Source organism: Electrophorus electricus, chromosome 25 (genome assembly GCF_041902795.1).
Source record: "Electrophorus electricus isolate QZ-2024a chromosome 25, ASM4190279v1, whole genome shotgun sequence".
Lineage (NCBI taxonomy): Eukaryota > Metazoa > Chordata > Actinopteri > Gymnotiformes > Gymnotidae > Electrophorus > Electrophorus electricus.
In genome coordinates, this window is record NC_137521.1 from 1,870,562 (window position 1) to 1,882,500 (window position 11,939).

The window sequence follows — 11,939 nt, forward strand, 5'->3', positions numbered from 1 at the left end:
TTTTGCTTTATGAAATTATTTAAGTAATTGATGTGAAAGTAAAAACTGTCTAAGGAGCCAAGAAATCAAAAAAGGTGAACGTAACCTTTAAAATGTGCAGCCCTTATACAACTAGACCCAAAGGAGATTTTCTGCCTGTCTCTTTGGCTTCCCATGGGGAGGCAGTGATGTGCATGTCTGCAGCTCGAAGACACTTTCATTTAGCCTCTTCTGTGCCTTTACAAGTATTTTATAAAATTCTGAGAAGCTAAGCTTGAACCAAAACATCCCAGCCATGTATGAGATCCTCCTACACAACTCACGTTCTACCAGTACATGGTAGATTGCCCCAAGAAAACCAAACTAACTTGTCTTTATGCTTTGCTCCTTTTTTGAATGAAGGAAGCATCATAACTATTTTTTTATTGGATTGGGTTGTCTTTTACATTAGTGATCATTATTCTTGCATTGTACATTGACCTCTAGGTTTCTTCAACAAACATACTGGGAAGCAGAAATTCATCATATTATTTTTAATGCAAAGAAAATAATAAATACAGTATTCATACAAATGTAGTGACTCATTCATTATATATCTTACAAATGGCAGCCTTAAAAATGTTTTGGCTAAGGAAAGTTCAGAAACCTCTACTTGTGTTTTAAATAAGATTTCAGGAAAGAGAAAGCTAAGAATAAAGTTTTAAAGAAAAACATTTTAAATTGCCTTTGCATTTTAATTCAGCATAACAGTGAGTATAATGAGAGTGATTAACTCAGCAATCACTATTCTTGTGTCTTACCAACTGGTTTCTGGAGTCTGAATTTTGAGACGATAAGATTCATTTGTGCAAATGATCATTTCCAGCAGGTCAATTGTGTAAAAAATAATTTAAAAATTAGGATGGATGTTTGCAATGTAATTAAGAGCTCAGTTCAAGAAACACAGTTCCAGCATGCAGTAGTTAAGAGAAGGTCATGAAAGATAGGTGCTAGCAGCAGAGAAAAGAGATTTGAAGAGTAAATATTACTCAACTCAGATAAACTTAAGAATGGACACAGTTCATCTGGAACTTGATAGAGGACCACACAGAAACAGAAATACACTCAGAAACACAACCAAATGAGATGAGGAATCACTTTCTGTTACAGAAAGAGCTGGAAGGAACATCTGAAGCCTGCTTTGTGCCTTTATCTACTTTGTTACAAAACTAAATAGTTCAGAATATTATAAATTATTTTTAAAACACTGATTACATTTGAGATCTCAAAAAATTCACTGAAGCACAATGAGGCCAGCCTATGTCCAATTTTACAAAAGCACTTATATAACTACCACTAATTAACTGGTGGACTGCCATTTCAATGGTTTGAATGTAAAAGGATGCTCATACCGTGATTTCTGTACCTTTTCCATGCATGAGGACAGGAGAAACCACCAGACTTCAGGACACATGCTTGCCTGTCTGTGGGGACAGAGTACTGATAGTACACATTCTCATGTCACAGGCCACCAACAAAGCCATGCAATCACACTCAGCAAGCGAGGGAAAACACGTCTCTTCACGGAAAATTTTCACACACTCCACACACATTCATGCATGCATTACTTAGACATTGGTCTATTTCCATCAGTAGCTGAACAGACTTTTCACTATTCAGAACAAGAGCGTTCAACATTAGCTTTATTTAACGTTAACCAATTGGGGTGAGATATGGATGAGTCTAACAGAGGATTGAGGACAGTACTGACCAGTATTGGGTGCCAGTTTTGCTATTGTTACACTTGCTGGCATTATTGATTAGAAATGTTACACCTTACTCAGAACAAAATCTGGTATTGAATTTTGATATAAGTTACCATATCACAGTGTAGATCAAGACTGTAGCAAAATAACCAATATAGGCCTATATAAACTGCCTGTGCTAATTATTGGTTTAAATCGATGCCATGTAGTCAACAAATAGTCTGCATTGTTTAGAATGCTAATGCACATTATATATGAGTAAATTAATATGCCATGACATATTAATATCAGTGGTGCTTAGCAAAGTATGAATTTTCATCTTCAGTCAGTCTGAAAAAGCTTTTCTATGCATTCACTGAATTCACTCAGTAAAAAAGCAAAGTAATACAACGCACACATGCACAGCATGACCAAACATAAAATCAATCAATAAATAAATGTATCTTTGAGAATGTTGGGTTTTATGCGGAATTTTAATGTAAATTTTGTTTCCCCCCCCCCCCCCAATATATGAAAAATAACAGAAACTGATTTATTTTGTTTGAACACCTACCATACTTGAATGCAAAGTGGCCAGGGCATGCCAACCATGAGGGCCCTGCCCTCCAATAACAACGTATTCCAGTTGCTCTGCTCATGATCATAGCAAGAGGAAAAACAAATGTGTGTAACATTTACAATATAGTAATTCTACCCTTTAAAGTCAGGGCAGGTCTAGTTTATCTTGCTGTGACAAGCTACGATGTCGTCATTCACAGTTATTTTCCCCCTTTAAGGATCACATCTGCCTTCCAATCCAGATGCTAATCTGAAGCATCAAACAATGTATTCATGTAACAGAGGAGGTGCAAAGAAAGTTGAGGCTCTTTTTATAAACAACATAAGTGCCTCTTGGATTCTCTACCCACCTCCCCTACATGGAACATGCAGCAGAGATTACAAAATGTGGGTTGCCAGGATGCATGAATCTTTTGACAAGTTACTGTTCAAGCTTTAAATGGTCACACCAAAGTTTTTTATATGCATAAAGCAAAATCTGTAATATGATATTCAAGGGAACAAGTGTCAATAAGATCTTACACATCTTACCAATATATCTTGGCTTCATTAAACAACCATAAAAAAAAGATTCTTATTGCAGGTCTTACCAGGGTATTGAAATGTAATGACATTAACAAAGTTTTTACTGTACCTTCGAAGATTAACATGAGAGAAAACTGAGAAACAAAAAGCCACAATTCAATTACACTGTTAAAATCATAGATGATTACAGAAATGCTTCATACTCCAAACCACTAAATAACATGACTGGGCCATCACAATAAACACAAAATGTCTTGCATGGTGTTTTGCAAGGTCAAAATGGAGTGAGAAACATGTTGACAGGAGACTTAAACCAACTCAAACGTAAAAAGGTATACGAGTGTACTACACTGGTCCTTGTATGTGCAATGTGTACGGAAGGTGTTGATGTTGGATTTTTACAGATGTAAGCATCACAGTGAAGACCCTTTTGGCACTAAGAAGCATGGGAAGTTGTTTCTGTGAGCCTGCTCCAGGACAGCATGATATGCACCAAAAGAAACAACTATGTACGTGGCAAGCATAGCAACTGTAGTGTTGTCTAGCCAGACATATCCCTCAGAATTAGAACGAGCTTGCACGTGCTCCACTGAATGCTACTATGATCTGTCTATTAAACCTTTACCTGAGTCCTCTATTTGCAAGTCTAACAGAAGGGTTGCTGTATTTGCACAATATTTTTCCGGGGGGTGGTCCGTAGTAGCACAGCTCCTTTAATATTAAGGAATATCACTGAAATTTGTATCAAATTTTGGAAGGAAAAGCAAATTACATTTTTCCCATTAAAGTGTGAACAGAACACACTTTTTTCTGTTTTTTTTTTTTTTTTTTTTTTTGGTGCTATACCTAAAGCATACCTCCCATACCAGTAAATGTCCATCCTAGCAATTTAGAGAACAGAACTCCAGCTCTTATCCTATCAAAGTCATCAGCTCCTGTCAAATAAGTTTCACTTCCTGAGTCCTCAGATTCACAGTTCCTTCCTACTGTTTAGAGAAAATAAAAATTCTTGCAAAATTTCTTTAGAGAGGGGCATAAATGCACTTAAGAGACCATCTCTGTCTTTCAACACAACTATGATATAAATGAACACAAGGGCTCTATTAACAGTCCATTATTCAGAAACCAAGTAATTAAATATACTCAAATAGTAACAGAAACTAGCCACAAAAAAACCAAACAAACCCTCAAGTGTTTTTCTCTTTCTTTCAATGAACACTGGACTGTGTTGGGGACATTCAATTTAAGAATGATTTGTAGGAGCCAGAAATAAAACACAAGCTGGGAGTGGACTTACTTTAAAGACAGCACAGCAATCTAAAAAGAATAGTTTGGTACAAAATCAAGGTTACATGTTTTAGTTTTCTACTTACCTTAATGTAGATTAGTCAAGACATGTTTGGTGTCAAAATTTTGCATCCTTAGCTTTGCACCAAAGCTTATAAAGTTAGCACAGCTTACAAGTAATCTAAACTTATAACCACAAGTTACAATCTTGCAACTGCATACTGAAATCCAGTTGTTGGGCATATGCTTTCCTTACTTGTTAGCTACATAAGCCTCACAGCCCAAATGCAAAACAGAATCAGACTAGATCAGGTTTGTGTTTAAAAAAAAAAGTAAAATTGATTTTTAACCAATTAATCCCTTTCATTGGTTGGGTTCTCATAACACAATCTGTTTGTCTAAAGGCGCTTCTATGGAAAGCAAAGGGAAGCTGAATAATGAGTATTATAGGCCACATCCAAATATAACTGCACATTAGCCATTTACAGTCCTACACACTACTAAACCTAACAACACTGCTGCATCTGTATCATAGATACAAAGCACACCAACAAGATAAAAAGTGATAGTTTGGTAATGTGCTGGTGGTTGTGGTAGTTGTGTGGGATTTGGGAAGTTAGGATTACTTCTGCTTTCCTTGCATACCAGAATAAATGAAAGGAAGAATTCTCAGTTACTAATCAGTAATTACATCTTCAAACAGGGGAGGAAGAGGAAACACCTAAAACAGGCCAGTTAGCCACAGTGTTATAGGCAAAGTAAAACATCAACACAAGACAAGAGCAACGCACAAATCTTCTCCCAGCTTTTTCTGGCCATGAGGGAGATGAACATGTGAGCTGAGAACATGGGGATATACAAGCAGGAGGAATAGCGAGAGAATGGGTGGAGAGGAGAATGTATCTAACAGATTAGTTAGAGATGTTCGGACACAACTTTGCCACCGCTGCATCTGATGGACCTTCCAGGCACTGGTATGGGTTTAGGCTTAAAAGGAGCTGGTGGAAGGTGTGGTCAGCCTCTTCCCGATGTAGACACTAGAAAGAGCGGAGTATATTAACTTATGAATATCCCAGATCATTCCATTGTAAAGCTTCTAAACTATCACCAAACCTTAATTCCAAGGTTTCCAAAGTTAAGATTCTGACTATCCCAGTAATACCATATTAGTGTCTATGACACTAATTTGCTTAAACTGATTTCACACTTGTCTGATGGCAGATAAAATTGACAGATTTCTGGCTTGTGGAAAGACCCACCCCAGTCCCACGGCGAGGATGTGGGAGAGCAGCAGAGAGGGGATAAACACTTTGAGGAACTCAGCCGAGAAGACCCCTCCTTTCTTCATGGCACCAGTCTTTCTCATGCTCAGTGAGACCGAACCCGAACGTTTAGGGTGCCGGAACTGGAACTCCCTGAGAAAAGCATTTCAAACAGCTTGTTCGCTTTGTGTGCGATCCATCTCCATGGACTAGCAACAAACACAAAAACCTGATTTTACAATGGTCCTTTTTTTAAATTTTTATCATGCACACACAGCATATGCCTCTCGTTGAGGGAAAAAGTCACCCACTTTGGAGGAATGTTTTCGGGCCGACTAGACCAATCCGCCACCCAGCCTTCCCCGTTATTCAAGAGGATGTCATCCTCTCTGTCCTTCTCCAGACCGTCATCCTCTGACTACACAAGGATGATTAAAAAGAAGAATCAGTCCAACAGGGCTCCTGACAGTGATGAGATACAACACACAGTAACGCCATGCTTTCTGCACACCATTTAATCATACAGGGTGAATGCTTGATCCTCCAGAAGTTGTTCAGTATGCAGAGTTGAGGGTGTGAATATACGGTACTCTTACCTGACCGTCTCTCTCACTGGGCATCTCCACATCAAAAGTGATGAGACCTTCTTCATGCTCGGGACTGTGAGGTCTCGGGGGACTGAAAAGCAAATAAAGAGCAAATGTATTATATGTAGTAAGGGCGGGGCCGAATCTGAATACAGTATTCTGAAGTGACATTTTACAAATATTTATTTGTAAATACATTTTTAATTGTTTGTTTTCTGGAATAAAAAATACCCCAAAACATACCAAATGGCTGCCGTTCCCCATAACTGTGAGGTAGTTTTATTATAACGTTACTACTTTTTTGCTTTCCTGTTCGAGCTGCTATATGTGAAGCATCGATTGTTTTACTGGGAGGAGAATACTCTGACCGTGTAGATACTAACTAGCTAGTTTGCCAGTTCACTTAGAGCCTGTGCTCGCTGCTCGGCCGGCCTGTGTTCCGCACGGCTGCAGATGTCACACTGGAGAAACACCGTGCTACTTATAGCTTTTCCAGCAAAGTTGCTGCGACACTATTTCAACTTGGACACGACAGGATTGACCTGGTGAGGATTAGACAAGCCACTGACTGATAGCCCTGTAACTTAGCCTGCAATCTTAAAATTATAGGTCTACCATTTGTGTGACTGCTTCAGATTGCATTTACACTTGATGAGGACTGAGATATTTAAACAATCAGATAGGCTACTCTCCTTTTTGACGACCTTAAGGACTACAGCTAGTCCTACTAGTCTAGCTAGCTGAGTTAGCTCCATAGTTAGCACTGTATTTTGACCACTCATTTGCTGTCCTCCAACCCCTACCCCATTTTCCAATAGATAACCTTTTAATTGAATACAAATACCAACGCTGGGCTGCCTGCACATCCCGAACATGTAGAATCGCAGAGATCACACAGCCATGTGCAAACATTTATTGTCACCACAATTCAGTTTCTTATAGGGCTGAGACAACGGGAACTGTATTTCATCACAGTCTATATACAGTACACTGAATACTTATAAAGACAACAAAACTGAACCGAGTCCTCTTTTGGTCCAGTCTTGTCAGATGGAGCAAATGGTGACGCCACCAACATAGCTAAAACCTTCTACAAACCTCCCTCTGGTCATTTCACACATAGCTTCCATAAAATTTCATAAAAACATCTGTAACACAAGTTGGTCAAGCGTGTTTAAAAATAACAAGCTACAAAGACAAATTTTGACTAATCTAATAATTATTATGCACTTAGCACTCCCCCGTCCTTAGAAGCAGGGACAAGGCAGACAGACTTCAATGCATTCACTAGCCTGGTTTAATCTCAGACTCTGAATGAATAAATTCCATTTTTTGGCCTAGCAGCAGCTTCACTGGGAAAGCAAGATTGTCCTTGCAGCATCGTGTGCAATCTGTCTGACTTCCCTCAATCTTCTCCTTTCCCCTCAAATTGACCACGTTATGAGATCTGTGGCTTCTGACCAGCTCTCTGTTCAAAATTATTCATAAAGGGGTAGTAGAGACTGTGATGGCGCTTTAGACATGGATCCCTTTTACCACCACTCTCAGCTATAAAAGTCACCCAAGATTTTCAGAGTAGTCGACACATTAGGCTTCCGCTGTAAACTCGGGCTGTTGACAACCAAGCCTACGCTTCACCCCCATCTTTGTCCTGCTCTCAAACACTGTCAAACACGGGCTAAAATAGTTCCTTTTGGTTGTTCTTTTATTTTCTCTGACCTGTTACAGGAGGAGCTGCTGGGGCTGGACTCATGCTGGGCATCCAGAAGGATCTTCTCCATGTCTCCGTTGTGGATGGATGATGACGAGGGCACGTGCTCAAGTCCTCCCGCCAGACTGCCCTCCACCACTTCCTGCATGGCCTGGGGCTCACCCTCGTTGCCGTTGCCAACGGAGGCAGAGGTCAGGCTGGGGTTCAGCTGTTGGGAAGCAGGCCCCGTGTTCCCATTCAACTCCAGCTCCACCCAGGACCCTGAGAAACCGACCAGGGTGTTTTTAGTGGTGTGAAAATCCAAGGGTGAATTTTCACATGCAAGTGCATGGGGGACGTTATATATAGTCGCCTTCAAGGCTGCCTCAGAAAGTAGTTCCAGAGGACTAGCAAAGCAAACAAGGACACTGGTATGCATGAAGCATTCGCAGATGTGAGTTGAAATCAAAACAGATTAGATATAAGATTCTGTTTTTGGCTTTAGCGTATACATGAGACATGTCTGGGCACTGTCTGACCCACACTGTTGCTAGGCAACACTGACTTTGGGCAGAAGCACCTTAGTTATCATACATTGAATCATATACAAAGACATGCTTACAAGAGATATTCTACATATGCCATTTGTACACAAAAGGTTAGGACTGCCATGTTCTAACCAGTCAAAAGACCTCATAAGCCAAACATTTATAGCACAGTTAAAACAAAACACAGTGACATTCAACTATGGGCAAATGTAATGTCACTGTATATTCAAAGTTCAACGTTATGGAAGCACAATTATGTTTCAAACACAAATTAGCCTGGACTAGGAATTAGCAGGACTATCATTTGCATGAAAGTCCAAAGTGGAAAACAAGACGGGCTTTGCCATTTCCTCATTTCCATTAAGGAACACATAAAACAGCAGTAATGAAAAGCTGGCAGGCTTCCACTGATTAAGCATGGCTCGATATCCCCACTACGTCATGCAAATCCGATCCTGTAGAAAAGGCAGTGTCTATCATTTCACGTTCATGTTTTTTCATTTTCTCACAAACAACACCACTGTAGGGCCTTTTTGTATTTGCCCTGCGCCACAGACCAGTTGTCATGGCAGTGCACGAGTCTAGCATTCCACTGGTTTTTCATCAGAGAGGCATCAGTTGTCACCCTGCCTTAAAAGTATAAAAACCTCAGGGACACACTCCACCCAGTTGCCTACCGAGAACTACCGAGCCCCACTGTGCTATCTGTGTCCTTCACTGACCCAAGAGTCCTCTTGATTTTAACTTTACATGTGCATTATGTGCAAAGCATAGATGAAATCATGACTATCTTGTCACAAGTAGTATATTGTGACAGCATGCATCATAGTACATTCCAAGTTATCCAAACTTTTCTTCTACTAATTTATGAATTAAAAAGAGTCAGTGTATTACATTTAAATATTCTGAGAATGACTCTTAAAAATATGAACAATATGACTTCAAAGATATTAACTCCTGCAGGCAAATGCAGATCATTGCATACGTCACACTGACACAATTCGAGCCATGCGGATCAAATTACACAACAGTCTGTATTCTACCTTCTCTCTCGATGCTAATAATTAAGCTGCTACTTCAAACTAGCACCAATGGAACCCACCAAATGTCCAGATATGGGAAGGGAAGAGGATTACATAATCCATGGCATGCTGTGCTGAGGTAAATCAAACTACCCCCATCCTCGCCCTGCTTAACCCCCTTCTGCTGTCTCCTTTATCCCCCCCAAATCTCTTTAACCTAGTTCTTTCTGTCTGTGTGCTATAAAGGCTGCAAAATCTTCCAAGTCTTGTCACGTACTTTGGGCAGGGAAACATGGTGACAATGTCATTTTGATCATTTGTCCATTGCAGAATGCTCTCTGGAATGTGACAGAAGGGTAAAATATAAGGCAAAATATTAGTGTGCAGAGCATATGCAGGGTATGTAAGTGAGCCAGAACCACGTGTCAATATGTTTCATTAGATGGGCATAGGGCACCGACATATACAGCTTTGGTGATACCAGGCCTACTTCACTTTAATTCAAAGGGGACTTGTTATGCCCCCTTACACATGTTCTCTTAATGAAATGTCTATGACAGGCTTTGGTCAAAACACTACAAGGATCAAGTATTACAGCACCCTTTTCACCCTGTCAATGCAGGCCTACTCATAGGCCGGTTTGATCGCCTGCGTCTTTAAATGATGATGCCATTGCTCTCCTACTGCCCTCTCACATGGTATGCTATTGTGAGTTCAGCTTTGTGTTACCATCGGAACTGTTCCGCGGGAACCCAGGGAGAAACATGCAACCATGCATTTTTGAGCCAGAGTCAGACCCTGGGTTTGCTCTGAGGTCAGCTATCTGCCCATTCCAGCAGCTACAGACACCCTGACATACATACCTACGCACTATAAACCGTGCCAAATTATATATGGACGGAAATCCTATTTACCCCTAGCACAACATGCTAACATTCCTAAACCCTGAATAACTAGTTAGCTAGCTACCTGAGTGGAACTCACCCTTAACTTTGTAACTTTTACTCACATGATAAGGTGAATTTTATCTTAGCTACAGACATGCAACTAACAATCTAATAGCGTTAACATTATTGTAGATTCTGCAGCAAGTAACAGCAAGAGCTTTCTAGGAATTAGCTAAATCTAATACATTACCACAGATGTCAGCATTTGCTGGTGCTAAACAGCGAAATAAACACATAAGTTCACAATTTCTCTCATCTAGCAAAACTATTATATAGTAACGAAAGCACATTTTCCCCTAGCACAACCTGCTAGCTGCACAAACCCTTGATTACCTGATTGGACCACAACAGTAACATTGTAACTCTTAACATCATCATCTTCATCTTCCATTCAACTAACAAGTTAATAGTGTTAATTTTATCTTTCTAGAAAATTACAACTGTTACCTCAACAGTTAGTGTTAGTGCTATCTGAGCACAATGGTACAGCAGCCACATCCAGAGTTCAAGGATGCTTCAGGGAAAGAGTTGGTGCTGCAACACTGAAAATTACTGCTGCCAGATAGTTTTGATCATTTCTACCAAGTAGGAGGCAGCAGGTCTATTTTTGGCCTTGTAGGCAAGCATCAGAGATTTAAACTTGATACGAACAGCTACAGGAAGTCAGTGAAGTAAATGTAGTAGAGTGGCATGGGAAAATTTAGGAGCAATGAAGACCAGCCATATGGCAGGGTTCTGGATCAGTTGCAGGAGTCTGATGTCACGCATAGGAAAATCTGCCAACAGTGAGTTGCTTTACTCAAGCCTGGAGATGAAAAGACACCAACATCTGGGTGGCCTACCAGGAGAGAAAAGACCAAATTCTCTGAAAGTTAAAGAGGAGAAACCTGCATGAGTTAAATTTATGACATGATCTATAAACAACATCTGATCATTCATTATTACACCAAAGTTTCTTGCATTTCTAGCATCTGCATTGTCACAGTGAAACACAGTGCTATGTGACAGAGGGGCTCAACAGGGAGACAGTGCTGACTGTTAAGTGAGCAAGTGGTGATGAAACAGCTGGCAGTGTAGGCAGAGGGGACACTAAGCCAGGCAGTGTTGAGATCCTGTGCTAAAGAGAACAACCCTCAGTGACAACATCACAGCTAGGAAGACCGGTTGCTGCTAATGTAAACAGCTCATTGCTGCATTGATGCTGGTTCATCTGTGTCACTGTCAACCAGGCACACACCCTCACACCATGAATTGCACACTGGATGGTTGGGAAGTTATGATCGTCCAGCCCCTGTGCAATGCCAGGGGTCTTAGCGAAGAAAAAGGATAAGAGCTGGTGCTTCTGTGTGGACTATTAGTGGCTCAACACCAAGTTTTGCACGGTTCAGCTCGTTGTGTCTGCACAGCGGATACTGGCAGGTGGCACTCACTCCAGTCAGCAAAGGGAAGACACTGTTCAAGCTAGGCACTGAAACGTGGCACCAGCCACGTTTGAGTAGTTGGCGAAGCAAGGACTCCACATGGGCCAGCTGACGTGTGGCACTTTGGTGTATGTAAGACACTGAATGAACAAGGTTTGTGGTCTGTAACTGGCTGGGTGTATGGAAGACAGACTATGCCACTCACCACTCAGCTAGCTATCATCACCGCTCAGCAGCTGCATGAGTGGGAACGCCACTTATCCCTGGTCCTGCTGGCATGCCACTCAGAACGCCCATGTAACTCATGTATGTTGTCCGCCAGGGACTGAGGAGGACAGTGAGCCCAGAGTGGGGTACATCAAGGACCT

The 11,939-nt window shown here is 40.8% G+C and overlaps 2 protein-coding genes across 4 annotated transcripts in view; both read right to left on the reverse strand.

The window, feature by feature from the left end:
- dpysl2a (dihydropyrimidinase like 2a) overlaps positions 1-1,507 on the reverse strand; it is a 24,407-nt gene extending 22,900 nt beyond the window's left edge. Inside the window, exon 1 of one of the 2 annotated variants that reach the window (XM_081707289.1) lies at positions 1,371-1,507. The gene's annotated coding sequence lies outside the window, so the exon portion shown is untranslated. The remainder of the gene's footprint in view (positions 1-1,370) is intronic. The other variant, XM_081707290.1, reaches the window with a different exon arrangement.
- The window catches only part of bnip3la (BCL2 interacting protein 3 like a), a 13,294-nt gene continuing 1,852 nt past the window's right edge, over positions 498-11,939 (reverse strand). Inside the window, exons 2-7 of one of the 2 annotated variants that reach the window (XM_035521905.2) lie at positions 10,993-11,015; positions 7,663-7,915; positions 5,953-6,034; positions 5,668-5,774; positions 5,354-5,509; positions 498-5,131 (exon numbers count right to left, since the gene is read on the reverse strand). In XM_035521905.2, coding sequence (XP_035377798.2) covers positions 5,083-5,131; positions 5,354-5,509; positions 5,668-5,774; positions 5,953-6,034; positions 7,663-7,915; positions 10,993-11,015 — 670 coding nt within the window. In that variant the 3' untranslated portion in view covers positions 498-5,082. The remainder of the gene's footprint in view (positions 5,132-5,353; positions 5,510-5,667; positions 5,775-5,952; positions 6,035-7,662; positions 7,916-10,992; positions 11,016-11,939) is intronic. The other variant, XM_026999736.3, reaches the window with a different exon arrangement.